Source organism: Tyto alba, unplaced genomic scaffold (assembly GCF_018691265.1).
Source record: "Tyto alba isolate M040663 unplaced genomic scaffold, T.alba_DEE_v4.0 Super-Scaffold_16, whole genome shotgun sequence".
NCBI lineage: Eukaryota > Metazoa > Chordata > Aves > Strigiformes > Tytonidae > Tyto > Tyto alba.
Window position 1 is genome coordinate 14,701,177 of NW_024881278.1, and position 19,367 is coordinate 14,720,543.

At 36.1% G+C, this 19,367-nt stretch overlaps 1 protein-coding gene across 3 annotated transcripts in view; it reads right to left on the bottom strand.

The window, feature by feature from the left end:
* The window catches only part of DNAH14 (dynein axonemal heavy chain 14), a 48,856-nt gene that overhangs the window by 28,182 nt on the left and 1,307 nt on the right, over positions 1-19,367 (bottom strand). Inside the window, exons 1-7 of one of the 3 annotated variants that reach the window (XM_032989248.2) lie at positions 17,709-17,942; positions 16,521-16,732; positions 14,850-14,984; positions 13,018-13,151; positions 11,640-11,804; positions 7,228-7,290; positions 961-5,339 (exon numbers count right to left, since the gene is read on the bottom strand). In XM_032989248.2, the coding sequence (XP_032845139.1) occupies positions 7,252-7,290; positions 11,640-11,804; positions 13,018-13,151; positions 14,850-14,984; positions 16,521-16,732; positions 17,709-17,725 (702 nt within the window). In that variant the 5' untranslated portion in view covers positions 17,726-17,942 and the 3' untranslated portion in view covers positions 961-5,339; positions 7,228-7,251. Of the gene's footprint in view, positions 1-960; positions 5,340-7,227; positions 7,291-11,639; positions 11,805-13,017; positions 13,152-14,849; positions 14,985-16,520; positions 16,733-17,708; positions 17,943-19,367 lie in introns of those variants that run through there. The other 2 variants (XM_032989249.2, XM_032989250.2) reach the window with 2 other exon arrangements.

Consider the following 19,367-nt stretch of genomic DNA (forward strand, 5'->3'; position numbering starts at 1 on the left):
GTCCTTGACAACAAAACGTCCCTGGACATTTTAAAAATCAAGGACAAAACCCGACTATTAATCTCGAGGCAACTGTAGTTCAAGATGTGTAATCTACAAGATATCACTTTAGGAAATGCCTGTACTAACAGTGACATGTAGAATCACGCCTGTCTCGAGCTCCAGGACTGATGCTGGTGAAACAGTCCACGCAGCACACCTCACTTGGGAAACTGCTCTTTCCATTACAGGAGATCCTCATGCAGAATCTCTGCATGGCAACAAATTCTTATGTATGTATGTATATGTATGTATGTATGTGTGTATGTGTGTGTGTATATGTGTGTGTGTGCATGTATATATACACACACACATATATATATATGTAACCTCTGATTCACATTTGGCAAATGCTTGCAGATTCCCCGATTCCCCACTAGATCAGTATCACTTTCATCTTCCAGGATCTCCTAAAAATGTTGGTCCCTGCTCACTGTTTTTCCATTCACTGCCCTATTTAACCTACCTTCCTAATCAGAACCATCACAGGGAATTGATTTATATTTATATGGGCCAATGCTTGCATGGGAATCCTAACCATAAAGAGATGCCAGTGTGGCACTTTTAGCATTATTGTTCAGTGAAAAACTCATATAAATACATGTTAATTTATTTACTTTTAGAAGTTTGTTTCATAATTCTGCATAAAGTAGGAAATATTTTTTTCTGCAAAGTCATTCTCTTAAAACTAAACTATAAGTAGAAAACATCCCCAAAACCTTATGTGCAAAGCAAGCCCAGCACCTGATTTTTTTTTTCAAAATCTTTAATATGTAAAAGTACCAATGATTTTTCCCCAAAATCTTTCAATTTGTAGTCCTCCCTCCACCTGTAGGGTCAAAGTAATATTGTGCCAACATAAGCCTGAAGACAGATTGCCAATATTAATTAAGGTGTCATTGCAAGAACATCCATCACAAGTTTTTCCCTTCTTTTTTATTGAAAACAATGTCTTGAAACAAATCTGAAATGAATTAGGTAAAATCATCCAGCAGTCCCTTACAATTCCGTTTTGGAAAAAAGAAAACAATCAACCAACAAACCAATAGAAAAAAAATGTTAAAAATTTCTGATGCACTGCATCTTACTAACTCAAATCATGGATACAACCAGCTCATGTCTACATTCAAAACAGTAGGTAGACTTACCCAAGAAATATTACTAATTCCAAACAGAAATTGTTTAATTTCCAAATGAATGGATCAGGCAAAACAATGATTTCAACTCAGACGTCTCAAACCACAGATAAATACCCTAAGATATCAGACCTACTGTCTAGCCTGGAGTCTCCTCTATACCTGCTTTGCTAGGAAAAAAAATCCTGATACAAATTGTTCGGGAAAAAAACCCCAAACCAGTACCCAAACTTTTCTCCTCCTTTGAAGAAAAAAGATTTAACAAAAAAGGCACTAAAGAAAAAATTTTTCAGTTATGTCTTTTCTGATCTCATGCCTCTAATTCATGGCATTTTATATGTTAATAAATATTAATACACATTACATTATTGGCAGAAATTTAAGTAGAAAATATTGATAAATCCATTTAGCTGAAAGAGGTGTGAATTAATACCTGCAGTTTTATTATTCATAGATAAATGTGTTATATTAACCAAATGGAGGGCTGTAAAATACAGAAGGCACTTTTTCTGACAATTAAAGCTTTTGATTTTGGCCATACAGATATGCGTTTCAGTAGTTGTTTCTACAACTTATTTCATAGCATTTGTATACTTAACTAGAATGTTCTTGAAATCTTCTGACGATTCTTCCTTTTGCAGTGTTGATTTTGATGTCTGCAATGTTAGCACTATTCACCATGCTAAGATAATAATATAAACTGTCTGCTACAGGATTCTGCTAGTGCCGTTGAACTACTAAGAGACAGAAGATTCGCTGTCTGTGATTTTAACATTGCAAGAGAAAAAAATGTGAGTTTTATTCTGTACGATAAAAATGTCTAACTCGACAGCAACCAATTGTCTCCTAAGGATTGTTCGGATTTTGTTAGGGTAAGGAGTACTTTAACACATTCCACTTGCAGTTACAATGTTCTTGAAGCACGCACAGTCACACATAAGATGCAATAGAATAAGCTACTCAATTTCAAGCAATTACATAAACACATTCTAAACTACTGCAGCTCTGAGAAATAGCATTATCAAAAAGGCAAACTACTGTAAAGAGCACAAAATTGTATTTTCTTACATTTATTCAACTTGTTATTCTGTGCAATCGTTTTAAACTCTTTCAAAGCCTGCCTAAAAATTCTTGGTTTCTGAATTCAACATTTTTAGTATTACTTCCCTCTCAGGTTTTCCCTCAATATTTTGTTATTATAATGTTATCTTATCAAGACAGATATTGCTTCATGTTATATAGTAGTGTGCACACTTCTGGGGCTTTAATATAGACTTTCTGAAATTATAATTCTACAGTTAAAGTACCATTGCCACTTAAGCTGCATTTCTTAATCTTGTATCACATGCATTGTTTTGGTAACACAGATCTATCCCTACAAGTAGTTCCCAATCTTGTCATGGTTTTAGACACTGTTTTCACCCTTCATTGCAGCCTTCATAGTAAAGAATCACAACAGAAGTTACTGTAGAGCTACTCAAACCAGATGGAGAGGGTTCACACTGCAAAAGCTTCAGCCTTGCCTCTTGGGGAATTTTCTCAAGGAATTACAGCTACTTTAGAGTAAATATCTTTTCTCTTAGATACCCTCATATTTTATTTTTGTGTATCTTCTGTATATAAAATTAACATTTTGGTCTGGAACATCCTTCAGGATAGTGGTTGCACTGTGAATGTCCCTGAACCTTCAGCAAACAATGTAAAAAGCAAGTCTTCTTCCTTCACTTCTCTGTTCCTTTACCATAAAATAGGGGTGGTTGACATGGGCTGCACATAAGTCCTTTACTGAAGCTATAACACGATTGGTGTGTTTACATAAAGGATTCCAAGTAATTTAAATACTTTGCTGTATGGGCAAATTAGTAAACAATAGCTCTCCAGAATGTCATAGCATGCAGTATACTAGGGATAGTACACACATAATTCCAAAATCAAAAAAACCCACCCCAAAAGGCAAATCCCAATTTCAAAACTCAAAATACCCAAGACCCTTACACTTGAGCAGAGAAAGTTCTAAATAAGAATGAAGAATGAAGATGAAAGTGGGGGAAGAAAAGCAACTGAATGACTGTCCATTTAGTAACAGTTTATGTTCCTGAAATGTTATACCCAAAAAAGAAGTGACACAGAAAAATTCATAACATTTTTCAGTTGGAATGACCAAATTGACTGCCCTGAAGTTGTTAGAACACTGGTGATACAACAAAGCAGTAAACAGAGAAGGAAAAGAAATTTGTAAAAAACTTCTATTTCTTCCCTGATCTGGTTCTTATTAGAGGAGTAAAAGAATTGCCTCTAGTAAGGCTATGGCTTGTGTTATTTTTATTTTAGACTAAGTAGAAATATTCATAGGTCTTAAACTCTATTAATTTAAAAGTACGCAATACTCTTATGATTTCAAAATGAAGGAACTTTGGTTATTTTCATCTTTGCTGACATACCAGAAAAAATGGTGTCAGAAAGGTCTGAACAACTTCATTGACTGAATTGCCAGAAGATTTTGTTATTCGCATGCATGGGTTCCTCCAGTACTATTTCTGGCAGAAAATACCTCCTCCGTAATAATAAATCTTAATTTCACCTTCAAATATTATGGAAATTTTTAAAGTGAAAACTTAGAGGAATCCCAATTGATAAAATCATACCTTGTCTGAAAGACAGTAATTTGATATTTCTAATTGTACTGTTTTGTCTTATTAGCAGTTTTTCTTACTAAAGAGCTCCTGTTATTATTTGAGTTTTTATTTTTACTTGTCAGGCTTTGCTCTATTTGGCAAGCTCTTTCTGAAATCTGAAAGCAGCTGGCTTCTCTTTCTGAAGAAAGAGGTTTGTCATAGTAACAAGGATACGTTTGGTTAAGTTCACATTAACAGATGATCTACTTAACCAGAAGTGAGAGTAATATCCATTGGTTAAAGATTTTATCCACAACCCATACCTCCAGAGCAGATGTTATTATAGTAGCCTTGCAAGTATGCAGACTGCTATCAAACGCTGTGAAGACACCTTTCTTGTGTTCATTCAGCTGAATTATACTTGTTCTGGATCAGTCCCTCTGGGTTGTCAAGGGAAGAACATGGCCAGGATCTAGTTTTTGTTACTGACACAGTTCTTGCAAGCTGGGGAGTTTCTCTCATGCCCTAAAAGGATTAACACCTAACACCAACACTGGGTACCAGGCTACAAATAATTTTAGATATAAGCAAAGGAGAGCTTAGCACTGATACCATAAAAAAACAAAAGAAATATAATGCTTACTATTAAGTCCTCAGATCAAACAGAATGTGGTTGGTTGCAGTACTACAGGGGAACAGTGACCAATTATGGACTGTCATAGGAAAGTGCTGGAGCGGTTACTATGAATAACGGCACTCCAGTAATCAACAGTGGAATTAGCAAGACTTGGACCAGTCTCACCACACTTGCAAGAGCAACATGCAAGCAAGGATGGAGATACCACATAATTGTCTTGGTGGTTTTTATTGTCAGCTGCTGCATGGGTCCATGCTGAGCTGCCCCTCAGACCAGTCAGGCTGTAGGAGATTTATGGACCTTGGATCTCAAGGGCACTAAAGGAGTTGACTAGGAAACCAGTGGTGCTTTGGTTTTGGCATTCCTGATTTCCTTTGTTGTCTAAGTATATTATTTATTTAAAGGTGAAGGACAAGTTTCTAATACTTCTGAACAATCCTTGAAAAACTAGGTATAGCACTTTTTCCATGAGACGTAATCTTATGTTCTACCCTAGAAAGTCCAGAGAACTTCTGAGTGCTTGGTCTTTTCTAGAATATTTATTTTCTTTTTATTTTACATAAGATTCCTTTAAACGCTCTCTACTCTTTGAAAGTAAATTATATAAATCTTAGACAATTTTGTCTGGATGAACATAACCAATTGTTCAATGGCATAAAGAACTGAAACCATGATTTAGCCAAAATCTGAGAATTTAGGACAACTAAAATGATACCAGATATTCCTTTATTTAACAGATAACTCCTTTATAATAACCCCATTAGAACGTGTCACTTCAAGTACCAGGAAGAACTTGTGAGGTGGTAAGAAGCAGCACTTAGTTTTATGTCTTTGGCTGATAGCACTGGGATATTCAAAGGGAAGGTGTCTCTTCAGCAGATGCTCCTGATCACAAAATCTTAGGCTCAAGTTCTGTGGAGGAATACACACCAAAAAGGAGCACTGTAATGGGCAGAATAAATACATAGTGGGCTAAGATCACAACCTCTTGTTTTTGATAACAAAGCCATTACATGGTCTGCAAATCAAAACATTGGTTTCTTTCGGGTTTGTGATTTGTGTGAAGCAATGCATGCAGCTTTGTGTAAAAGACAGAAAACACAGCAAACTGTCAATGTGCAGTTCAAATGTGTTTGCATTTCACTATCCATGTTTGGGGTATTCTTTTTAATTATTTTAAAGCAAGGAATAGCATAACCAAATGTATTTATTGCATAAACTTCAGAGCTCTTTGTCTCGACATTTAAGAAATATAAAGAATTTGAACAAATCCAGCAAAATAACTTTTAAATTTCTTTTCTCAATACATAGAGATCTATATCATTTTAGGAAAAATCAGTTGCATAAACAGGCTGTGTAGTCAACGTAGCATTGGAAGTCTTTCTCTGATTTCCTTTTGAAAAAGTGTCCTGCCCTAACCTACCTGTATGAAGATCCAATAAATTTATGTGAGCAGCAAAATACTGAGGAATAAAACCAAACCCCAGACCTCAGCAAAACAAATTTATGGGCTCTGTAGGAACTATGCTCTTTTTCACTGTCTTTGTTTACAGGAAGAGCTCCTTCATTTATTTATTCAAATGCTGAAGTGTGGAGAACATCAGGACTACATCCTAGTTTATAAAAGGGTTACAGTTTAAGGTCGTATGATTTCAGGACATAAAAACATTTCAAAGACAAATCTGATTTTGACAAACATACTAAAAATATTCTATAGTCAGGTCATTTAAAGTGTCCCAACTGAATTTTTATGAACTTGCCACCTACAAAAAATCTGCTTTTAGGAAAAGAGCTTTGTATCTGTTAAACATTAATGTATGAATTAATGAACGTGTCTCTGACTAATGCCAAGCAAAGAGAAAACATGTTTTTTTTTTCAGAAGTTGACTCATCATATATTATTTTCAATTATACATGCCATAAATGACAGTTTTAATATTTTATGCAGTTAAAAACCCTGTTTACTTGAATACCTTTCCTATTTCAGTAGCTTTAAAATTAGATGGGCAAAGGACTACCTGACTGTTTATGCCTTTTCCACTTGGCTGTTCAAAGGGAAGAAAAAGGCCACCAATCTTCCCCAGTTCCTTACGCCTAGGTACAAGTGAAAGACCTAATCCATATGCTCTCAGCACAAAGCTAATCATTTGATATAAAGCCCAGAAAGAAGTCTCTTCTTAATACAAGGGTTAATTAAAAACCTGTAAGAGTAATCTTAACTGTAGGATACATTTCCATAAAAGGGGAAAAAAACCCCTCTTGTGAAGAGTTAACAATTTGGTTTTCATCATCAAGCCTAGACAATACAAACATTTACACGCCAATAAAGGATGGCCTTAAGGTGAATAGATGAAGTGTGATGGGATTTTGTTTACTCACCTCAACATACAGACTGAATTCCTTCTTCTCTCTCAGCCTATATTCAGCCTAGATTTGGTGCACTCACTCTCATTTTACAATATAACACTCTATTAATTATTATTTTCATCCCATTTATAGAGAAAATCCCTAGTCATAAAGCAGAATCCCACTGTGCTTGGCACCAGACAAACATCAAATTAAAGCTCAGCTTTCTTCAGATTAAAATTCCAGGCTCCTTCACAACAATATAAAGGTACCATAAAATTTTGTTAGAGTAAGTCTTCCATGCTTTATCAACAGGTAATCTGGCATTTGTATAATGGTCTTTCTTGATTTATAAAGTATTTAAGGAAAATAAGACACAAATTTTTAAAGTGTACAGCAGGAGATGAAGTATTCTTTAATTCCTTTCCCGTGAAAAACCTACATTCAAACTGACCTGGTCTTGTTCGCCTTGCTTCTTCTAACACTGATTTTCCAGACTAGAAAGCATTTCTTCATTCTAGAAGCAACAGAAATAATTATTTATGCATGTAAATTTCACACCTGCTGTCGCAACAGCTCATTAACAGCACTTATGCTGTTGGGAGACAGATGCAAATCTGTTTAGCCAATTCCCACTTTCTAAATCTGCACCCAAACATTGCCTCCACACCTCTTCATCTGTCTTGACAGATGTATGAAAAGTATAGCTAAAGAAGAGGCCTGTTGTACCCACAAAAGTACATTAAGCAAACATTAATATTAGTTTGTTTTAAACTCAAACAGGAGCATCCTTAATGTTCTATAACTACATAAGCTTTTTTGTGCCCAGTAAAAATAGTATTGCCACTGTCAATAATAAGCCAGAAGCTTTAAGCTAACTGTGCCTTATGTGAGCTGCACCAAGCCCCAGTCCTGGCTGGTTAGGCTTGTTACCAACTTGTTCTGCAAACTTCCCCTGTAAACTGGACCTCGGTACCAGACATTTATTGTTGGGATGTAGGTTAAGCACATGATAACAGTAAAAACCTTGAAAATATGGCCACAGTTTGAAAGCAAACGGTCCCAGAACCCATAACTCAGTTACTGGGCAGTGATGAAACACAATCCCCAAAGCTGGGCAAACATTACTTTTACTTTAAGAAAAGAAACAGCCACTAACTAAGGAAAATCAACAGAGAAATGAAAAAAACCAAACCAAACAACAAACAGCAAAGCTACAGGATAATGAACCTGCTGCAGGCTGGGAAAGTATTCATTAAGCTTTTGCAACACCTAGTCCAGAGGCAGAGACCAATTGTCTAGAAACAATGTAAACACAATACATTTATAAATGGGTAGGATCCCCAGTGTGGTTGAGCAGGGAGGAGATATGCAATACGTTCATTATTGTTTCAGCTTCCCTTGACAGACAGGTTTTGACTCGTACTGCCTCAACCTCAGTGGGTAAGGCAGTCAAGAACTGCTAAAGACACCGCACCAGCGCTGTGGAACTGCACACTCACAGGTAGAGATTGTGAGGGATTACCTGGCTGTGGAGGGGTAATGACTGCTAATGGATATGAACCGAACATCAGCATAAAATGCACAGTTAAAGAATGTCAGCTGAGTAAAATTTTGTTTAAAAGTTTAAAATTGGCTTATCTGTCTTCTAAATATTCCCATCACAGCAATCTTTAGTTCTCCGATTGGCACATATACAAGTATATTAAGTAACAACAAATGTTACCAGAATTTTGTGGAGCAATGTAATGAACTAAGATAATGATTACATTGCTTAATTTTTATATGTGGAATGTGGCACTGGCAAACATAAAATGCATTTTCAAAAGTGTGGGAAATTATGAGGACTGATGCATGCACAAAAAACCTGCATGCACAAATCCAACATGAGACACTGGGTCAAGTACCAAAACTGAATCATTTCCAGCAATATTCTCTACATGAAAGTAAAAAATAAACCAGAAACAAGTATCTCCCACTAAAAAGTAGTAAAAGTAAAATATTGAGATGAATGTCTAGGAGGTGGATGTTTAATATTAGTCTAAGCAAGAGATCAAAATTCAGCTATCATGTTTTTACTGGTTTCCAAAACAGCCAGCCACTAAATATTATCTTCTATTTTACAACACATATTTGCTTGAATCCATTCTATATAAGATGAATGTTATTAGCTATTTTGTACATTCTATGTAACATGGAAGAGAACAAATGGAAGAATTAACTTGACTCCTAAAAATGAGTGCATAGGAAGATATTACTATTCTTATTTTTTCTACAGTCAAATAAATAAACAAGAAGAAACAAAAAGTAACCAAAGAGAAAAGAGGATGTTTGGTTCCATTAATGATTTAGACATAAGAACCAAAAAGATCTTGAGCAGTCTTTAGATATTGTAATTCTTGAAAATGCCTATGCAGAGATTAACACAGTATTAAGTTGGTATTTAATCATAAAAAGATCCTGAAAATTATTACTGTAAATGGTTAAGTCCACTTTTTTTTTTTTTTCATTTCCTTACCGGAAATTGGAAAATAAGTTCAAATTGAGTAACCTATAATACATGTGTCTTTCATGCAGCCATTGTGGCACTGGTGTTACTTCCATTTCTCCTAATTTATGGCCTGCAGAAAACTAGGGAATAAAGATAAAATATACAACTCCTTTTCAAAAAGAATTTGACAAGTGTTACTGAATCTTCATTATCAAAGACAAAATACATGAACACTGATGACATCAGCAGTGGCAAAATTCACCACATTTTATCTTGTCTACCAATGCAGTTTTTGTTTATTTTTGAACAAGTTTACAGCTACATGTTTTTATAATTTTAAATATTAAGATGCTTCTAGCATTCAAAATATGTCATTATGGAACATACAGGCTGCTCAGGAAAGTATTCAGGCAGGTGTCCAAGTCTGTCCTTTGTTAGGAAAGCCCCCCCAGCACATTTTAAAGTCCATTTATTTAGGCTCACTGAATACCTTTCTTGTATAAAAATGCCGTATCTCACAGGAAGTATGAAAGAAGGAGAAATGTGAATGTATTTACTGTTATTTACTGTTAGCAGCTAAAACTATGGAATATAAATGTCTTCCCATCACTATGTGATACAACACTGAATAAAAGAGAATTAGACCTGTGGAAAGATTTCCAATACAATGTGGGCAGACACACCCACCCGGAGGGTGGTCACCACAACACCTTCTGTCAGCAAACTCCAGAAAACCTTTTCCTGAACCTCTGCCATATCTTTCAGGTAGGCAAACAGCATCTTAGAACCAAATCAACAAGAGGCTAATAGATTTTTATTCTCCAGAAAAATGTTCACACCTGTGTGAAGTTATATAAAAATTACAAATTTTAAATTAGCATAATTCCTTTTCAAATTATGGACTGGAATCTGACTGGCAAGGATACGGTAAAGTGGCAATGGGCAGATTTACTTTTGTAGAAATTGTCATTATTTTTCACAGGATTATAAGAGATAGAAGATTGGCTACTAAGCACTAATTAATTGTTTTGAATAAATCATTCTGTGGTTGAGCCAAAGCAAGTAGTAGATCTTTTATTACAGACGTTTTAGAACAAATCACTTTGTATTTAAATCAAGGCTATATTCCAAATTTCTGTACCTCAACAAGAATTCTGAAGGCAAAGGATCAAGGTCACAGCCTTTTTTTTCCCACTCAGGTTCCCAACATTTATTCTTTTCTTTCAATTTGTTTTTATAAAAGCTTAGTACCTGCACTGGTAGAAAACACATTTTTCCCATTTTAACAACAGTAATTGCATCAGTTTCTAAGCTATGTCTGTAATTTTCTGACATTCAAATCATGTATCTCATACATACAACAAAAAGTTTAACTTTAGCATCCAGCAATAATCCAATTATGTAAATTATGCAATTATCACTTCTTCCATGCAAGTTTAGTGTCATACTAGTTCTAAAATTTACTGATGCTAAAGAGAAAAAGGGGCTTCAAAGTTGAATTGTCTTCAAAGACATTTAAGAACTGATGAAACATCATGTAATGTGGTGCTCATATTCTTAAAAGGTATTATTTTTAGTGCTTCTTACAGGAATATCAGTACTCTGTGCTCCTGGTGAGATGGATTAGCTCTCTAATGTGACTGGAAATTAACCTAGCAAGCAGATAAATACACATATAAAGTATTTTCATTTGTTTTCTGCTAAATTAGTGAGACAATCCAACATACTGGCCATGAAATCACCAGTGCCAATTGAATGGAGAGGGTAGTTTAGAGCCAGTCTCTCAGTCTCCTTACATAGGTGTAAACCGGCCGTGAGATGTCATTCTGAGATAGATAATAAACTTTTATCCTTTTTTTAAAAAAAAAAAAATGCTGTCAAGACTAAACAAAGACTAATCAGTAAGTCACTAAGGGTTAACCCATTGACAATGCAAAAAGTAAAAGCACAGAAAAAGTGAAGATAAGGCATGAACATTACCAATTGCCAAGCACAGCTATCAGCAGAGGGTGTGCCCCTTGTCTGAGACCAGAACATGAGGGATGTGAGTGTTTTCCCTGTCCTGCATTACTATGCCCAGAAATGCAGATGGTTAGTGGATTACTGGGTGCTAAGTTTTCAGTTGCCCATCTGATACGCCTAGTCATGAGCTATACCATAGTTCAAGATCTAAACACATGCCTCAGCAAAAGGATGAGCTACCTTCAGCTCAAAGGCAACAGAGGACTTGTCTCCAGGAGGGACCAGTATCTCTTAAGCAAAGAAAGTAACATAATTGCAATGTGAATACAACATGATAATAAGTGAAAAGCAAAATGTTCTTCCGGTGGAAATCTCTGGGTTCACATCGTTCTGTGTGTTGTACAACATACTACCTTAGACACAAATGAAGCTGTAACAGTCCAATATTCTTTGTTTTGCATAGCTGTATTCGCAGAGACAGCCTGTAAATCGTATGGGTTGTAGGGAGCTTTAAAGTTCCTCCTGTTTCGTTGAAGACAATATATATATTCCCCACTATCTTTCAGCAGTAAAGGTTTCTGTCAAAAGAGGAAATTATTTACATGTATATATGTAATTTATTTTTTATCATTATGAGTTATATACCTATATATTCTACTACAAGAAAAAAAGTAAAAAAGTACCCAAATGTTCTGATAAGATACTTAGTGGTAATACTGAATTGACTAGAAAGTTATTCTATTATATTATTCCCACTCTAAATAATTACTTTTCAGTTTCACCAACAGCTAGTTAAATATTACTATTTCTAGTTGAGAAAATAGTCTCATATAACCCTATTAATGTTACAAACTTTTTATCTGAACCTGAACAAACTTTTTAGCAGTTAAGTTTCTCCATCTATAAAAATACTAGTAAGAATTGTTAAGATTAAAAAAAAAAAAACACCATAAAGCTCTTTAGTAGCAAACACCTATACAGTTAAAGACTGCAAATATCAGTGATACCTAGTTGTTTTGAAAATATGTCATTATAGCTGGAAGAAATTTTAGTGTTGTGGACAACTGTAATGCTTCTTAAAAATTTGGCAGCCATGTCTGAAATCAAAACTCCCAAGGGGCAAAATATAACATAGAATATAATTTTATTGTGCATCTAAAATGTTTCACATTGCACATTGAAAGAAACCTGATTTTTTTTTTCTGTATTGCCTTTTTTTTGTTTGTTTGTTTGTAATTAAAGCAGATATGTGTCTGTCTGTCATTGAATGCACTAAGCTAGTAAGAGGACACCAGCAACATCCCATTTGGCTACATCAAGAGCAAACATCCCAGGACCACTCACAACAAATACTGGCCTCATACTTGGCATGTCTGATCAGGACAGATGTGATCACAATTCAGCTTAGTGCCAGAATAGCTTTTCTATGGGGAGCACTGGCTTAGCACTAAGTTTAAGTGATTGCTAGGCACCCAGAGATGAAATAAATAATTCTAGGTACCACTCCCAGAATAATTGTAGGCATCATCTTCTCCCAGAACTCTGCTATGGCTCTGATCACTGCAAAGTGTAATTTGTCTTCCACTTCCTATTTTTATGAATTAGAATTCAAGCCTGATAATTAAATTTCTAATAGTTTATTCTCTTTAAACATTTTATTGATTTTAAGAACAAATCTACCCTTTCTCAGAGGTAAAAGCTTTCAGGAAATAAGTATTTTAGATTTATAACCAACATGGTTTCTAGAATGTGTAATTGCACAGGATGTGGAGAAGGAAAAGTAAAACTCACCGTAAGTGCTAACTTCTGAAGTCCGGCCACATCAGCCTCTCTGGCTAACCATTCACGTGATGGTAACTCTGTTTGCCACCCAAGTTTGCCTCGAAGCCTCAAAATATGCATTATAACATCATCATCAATTGGTTCTGGTACATCAAGAAAAGGAAAAAAAAAGTGTTGCTTTCTTTCCCTTAAACATAAAATCTTTAGATTTATTATACAAGCCAGTCAGCCATTCATTCTTTAGTTTCATTGCATAAGCCTTAACAAGTGTGTAGGATTAATCTATTGTTACTCAGACTGAGTTGGAAGACATTGAAAATGTGTCTTAGAAAGTCTTTCTCCAAAAAGATAACAAGCCATCAGATATTCCAAATTTGTTTTGCTGCAGTTGAAGGACAGTGGTTCAACTGACTTCAAAATAATTTCAGTTTCATGATTTTACACTGATTTGGTTGTAGTTTACACAGCAAAATTCAAAGTACTCACTAGTAAAAACAGGATTTACTACTCAAAGACCTTTTCAAATGCTAAAAAGTCTGGAAGAATGAGAAAGGGCTCCTAAAGAGCAAAATCTCAGCAAAAAGAATGGTGAAAAGAAAAGAATAACAATTTTCTTTATAATATTGAGAAGAAATTTCTTTTTACATGGAGACATCCTACCCCACTAATCATACCACTCTAGTCCTATATGGAAGAAGAACACTCTAGCTGAACAAAAGACTCTGCAACATTATGAAAAACAATTTGAGAAGTCCTGGAAAACAAAATTTTTTTTTCCCCACGGTTTTTAATTCCTATTAAAATGTACATAGTAAAAAATTCGCAAAAAAAAATTAAAAATTGAAATCCAGTGTTGTGGTTTGAGCCTACTCAGCATCTAAACGCCCCGCAGTCGCTCACCCACCCTCCCCCCACTCGGGAACGGGGAGGGAATCGGAGGGGCAAAGGGAGACTCGCGGGTGGAGATAAAAACAGTTTAATAACAGTGACAGAACAATACGGTGACAGCAGGATCAGCGGGTAACGTACAACACAGCTGCTCACCTCCCGCTGACCGACCGACACCCGCCTGCTCCCGGCCGCAACCCCCAACACAAAGGCCACGCGGTCACACTCCCGGAAGTGAGAGCCCCGCCCCGCCCACTCCTGCCTTTATATAGTGAGCACAAGGACACGTGACATGGACTATCGGCCAATCCGGGCCCAGCCCTCCAGCTGTGCTCCCCCCGCCCCCGCACACAGGTGAGGGCACCGGGACCTGGGGAGCCCCCGGGGTCTCAGGGGGCTGCAGCTCCTCCCGCTGCCAGACCAACGGGAGCTCTAGGCCAGCACCAACCAGGACATCCAGTTATGTTATCAGTTCCTCCCAGTTTTCAGAAATAGCAACAGGTATTTTTAACGGAGAAATAACGATCAAAATCTATTTTTCCCAACTCTAATCCTGGAAGATAAATAGGAAAACGTGACTACTCTTTACAAATATTCTGAGTAAAATAAAACTTACTGTAGCTACCTATACAATATAAACAACTTTAAAATAAAAATTAAAATGTTGTCTGGAATTCTGCTCTGAGATCAGGTGGAAAAAAAACATCAGAAGGTGAATACAGAGGGTAAAGTTGTTAGTCTTGGAAATAAGGTTTAAAATGACAGTACTCTCTGATTTACAGCTGTGTCAGCTTTCTCCTACACATGCACTCTAAAGGCAGGAGAGGGATGAAGAAAGTCAGTGGCAGTTGAGTATATTCTCCGTTATATCAATGTAATCTGAAGTAAATTCACTGGCTGTACAGGCATAATTAACAGCATATTCTTCCCATCCAATGTTACAATTTACGTACCTGTTCTATCATAAAAATGAACTTTGGGTCTCAAAGGCTTTTTAGAAGATCTTTCAACTTTTAGTTGCTCACAGGTCTTTCTATGGCAACTTGGTTCCAAAACATCTGTTTGCATTTCAGTCTTTCTAATATTATCTGCAAACAACACATAAAAAAAGGAAAATTCTAGTCATTTAAAGCAGATCGTTATGCACAATTATTTTCTAATTTAACCTTCCTACAAGTTTACATTTCTGCAATGTCTACAATGTCCCCAAATGCATTCTAATGGTTTTAATATTTGTATATAGAGACATACACAAGCACAAGCTGCTGTTTCTTTTTGTTGACATTAAAACTTGTATTCACATCATCAGTTGACATCAGTTACTTCAGTATGGTTGGATAAGAAATGTGATACTTGTTTCCTGTGTATTCCATGAGGTAAAGAGGATAACATTATTTTTTACTTTTGTCATTTGTTTGGCCTTCTTTATCACTAGGAAACTTCTTCATCCATTCTGAAAGAGAGAAAGGCTGCACACCAGGAAAGCAGCACTGTTCAGCAGTAGACAAAATATTGGTGCCTTATCAACACTATTCTAGCCACAAACATAAAGCACAGCAGCATATGAACTACTTCAAATAAAGTTAACTCTATCCCAGGCAGATCCAGTACAGACTTACACTTCAATGCCTTGTTTAACAAGGCACAGTTTCTCAATTTTAATTTTTAACGTGCTGAAGACTTCTAGGACACAATTGATTCAAAAATGTTTTCTGCAAGTTTCATTCAAAATCTAGTCCAAAAATTACTGATGTAAATCAACTCCATCTTGCAGACCTGCTTGAATTTTGATCTGTTGAAGTCAGTTTGAAACTTGGAGTGACTTTGAAAGAGCAGGAATTGTGATCACAAGCCCACCAAGTCTTTGTGAGTAGTTCCATTTGCCCATACATACAACTTCCGTGAATTATGATTTTGTATTTTAGAGAGATGATCCCACTTCACACTTCAAAAAAACCCAAGTTGTTTGGAGAACAATAGGAAAGACAAACATATATTTAGTTTTCATTAACATTTGCTGGAAAAATCATATTCAGGACCCATTACACAGCCTTCTCACTGAAAGAAACTTTGAACAGGTAAACCTATACAGAAAAGAAGTATGGATAACTGGAAGTTTTTGAAAACCAGCATAAATGCATACTCTTACGCACTTTGCAGTTGGTATACTGAGTTAAAGTCAGTGTAACATCTACACTATTCTATTTTTTTCCTTTTGTTTTCTAAAAGATATGAAGTTGTGTAGGAGTCTTTTTATGTATTCACCGCCTACAATGAAAGTGCCTTTTGCAACCCCGCAATGCCCAGAGAAAGAAGAGCATTCCCTCCTAAGGGTTTTAGAGAAGATAGAGTGTATGTTCATGCTACAGCTGCCTACTGCAATATTACATCTCACCAAGTATTAGAACCCCAGCAAGTCTGCTATTTTTGGCAGAAAACCAGAAAATGATCAGACCACGTTTGAAGTAAAAACTGGAATGCTTGTGATTTACAGTACTCTGTTAGAAATGCACTGGAGGACACTGAATATGTACAACTGTTTCAAAAGAACTGTTACAATGATGAAGTAAGAAAGCAATTAATATCTTCTATTTCCTCACTTTTTGTCATTTTAGGTACTTTACCATGTACAGAAGATGAAGGTGGTATGTCAAAACCACGCTGAACTCCTTTGCAAGCAGAAGTTGTGGGAAGTGTCTTTTTCAGATTCTCACTCTTTGATACTAGGGATGCTGGTTTTGTTATGCTGCTTTTTAACTGCATTGTCTCAGGCTCTGACGTGCCAGTAGGCTGACAAACAGATTCTTCTCTTCCCTCCCTATGTATTCTTGGGAGTCTAAAATTGAACAATATGCTCTTTTAGAAAAAAACCTGAAGATGCAGTCATACAGGCAAAACAGAACAATCACTAAAATATGACTTGCATAATGGTTTGCATTTATGATTAAGATACAGCTGTCCTATGACAGAGAATGAGAGCTTTACCCATGATGAATAAAACATACGGTGAGGGTGGGGAACGAAATCAAATTAAAATTACAGCCCTATGTCTTGTGCTCTGACACTATAGGCATCAGAAGCAATATTACATAAAACCTGATCATTATTTTGATTTACCTCAAAGGTTAGAGAGCTTCAAGATTAAACTAAGTTTAAGCTATGGGAAACACAACTAAGAAAATAATACTCAAAAAAATCAGTGCTATAATTTGCTCTCATCCTTAGTAATTCCAACATCATGGTATCTACTATGAAAGCAGAAAGAAGATAATAAGTTGCATTTTTAAATTATTTCCTAGAGAAAGCATAAAAATAAGAATCCTGTAATACAGGATTTGTATTATATTGGGTTTTTTTCAAGTTCATTCTTAGATTTGTAAACCAGTCTGAAAAATCTCTTAAGTACTTTCAATATGCATGAAAAAGCAATTCAAGCTAGAGATCTCTGAAAAGTATATGCACTACATTAACCTGCCTGTATGAAAACTTAAGAAAAATAACTATCATCAGTTAAAATGAAAAAAAAAAAAAGACAGGGAAGAGTCAGCTACACCAGCTTCTTACACATCTCATGGGTGACTTAGCTTCCACATTCACTACAGCATGCACAGTTTAGATATTTCTAATCTGTGAAGTTCCGACTAAGTTCACTTGTCAGGACAGAAAAAAAAATATATAAAAACCATGAAGGAAGTAATGATTTCATGTGCAGCTTGCTCTCATTTAGCCAATTACATCTTCAGTAACAACCAAAAAAAAATCACAGGAACAGTGGTGGGAAAATGAACTAAGATAATTATGCTTCAACTGACCGTTGGTCCAACTCCATTGTGGATATGCTGTAAAAAATTCAGGCAATATAATTCAGACTGAAAAGGCTAATTCATAATGTAGATTATATTGACGTGGCAATGGCATCAAAGAAGAATCACTTGGAGCAGCTGAAACTGTCTAAAATCTATGTGCCAGAACTTCTTTCTTTAGCAGCAGCCACACTATGTACACACTTCTCACAAGAGCACAAAATATCAATACACAAGATTTGAAGTTTCTCTTCCAGGACAGATTTCCATAATACAAACTACTAAAAGGAAGGACAGAGTGACGAAAAATACATCTCAAAGAAGTTACTTTATTCCAGAAGTTCTTTCTTCTGGTACTCGTCCACCCTAATTTCTTTCTTCTGGTACGTGCACACTTTGCTGTGGGCAAGCACTTCAACAGCAGCCTGTTCCTTTGAAGACTGATTTCAGGTCTTTGACAAAAAGAGCAGCTTTGCAATATAACAGCAATCTTGACTAGACATAACATAAGCATTCTCAGTGTGCCTCTTCTAGAGATCTTGAACCTTGAAGCAGTGCATGAATGTGCATGTGGTAGTTCAGGAACTAATCAGAAAGAACAAGAACAGCAGCCACTTCCCTGAAAGGTAGGAGAAAGTGAGAAGAGACCTGATAACAGAGGAGTGATTACCATCTGTATAGCCATATACAATGATTATCTAGGTATAAATAAGTTTACTAGTTATCTGGAAGAGACTGCAGTCACTGCATCGCACATATCTGAGGCACATCTGTCATGCAATTATACATAGGTGCAGGAGACAACATGGCCCAGAATAGACAGGTAAATTCTTATCTCCCTCATCAGACTGTCACACTGAGAGATTCCAATGTCCAGTCAGATCTGGAACTCTTGGAGGAAGTGTAAATTGGCCAAACTCTGACATGGTCCTATAAATTACATTCTTTGTACTAGAATAAAGTTTGATTTTTGCATCTTTACCCTTCCCTGGGTCAAGATTATGCAGCTGTCCTCTGCTACCTGATAGGAAGAAACATTTTTTTTCTTTAAACTAATCTCTTCTCTAGCTAGGACTGCACTGTGCTGGTCTGCTGTCATCTTACCTAGATCAGTAGATTAGTAGAATCTTCCTCAGTAATGGCCCTTGTTCACTGTGAATTACATTTTCTGTGTGATAACATGCAAGCAAATATGAATATTTATTCCAAAAGATAAGGGGTGCACACCAATTCCTCGTCTGAAAAGAAGGATTATGGTGGTACTTGAGTGTATGAATGGAGACTTGATCTTCCTCCACCAGAAGATATAAAGACATCCTTTATTTTTGGGACTAGGAGCTAACTGTTATAGAGTCCTTTCTTCACAGTCGCACTGTTAGAACAGAGAAGACTTCTTAAAGAAACTTGTCAGAAAAATCTAAAAAAGGAGTGGAGAAATAGACTGTACTGAACTGGATGGTACAGCCAGTGTGGACAGTTCTGTGCTAAGAGGAGTTTTCCCTTCTGAAAAGAGGTGTGAGAGCAAAAAAAAAGTGAAACATCATGTAGCAAATGGCAGTCCCAAAAAAGATTCCTCTGTTGACTGAAGAATGATAAAGTGCTGACAAAGTCAAACCCAGTAAGCGAAGGATAAGACAGAAATCTGTTAGCAGCCCCCGGTACACTAGT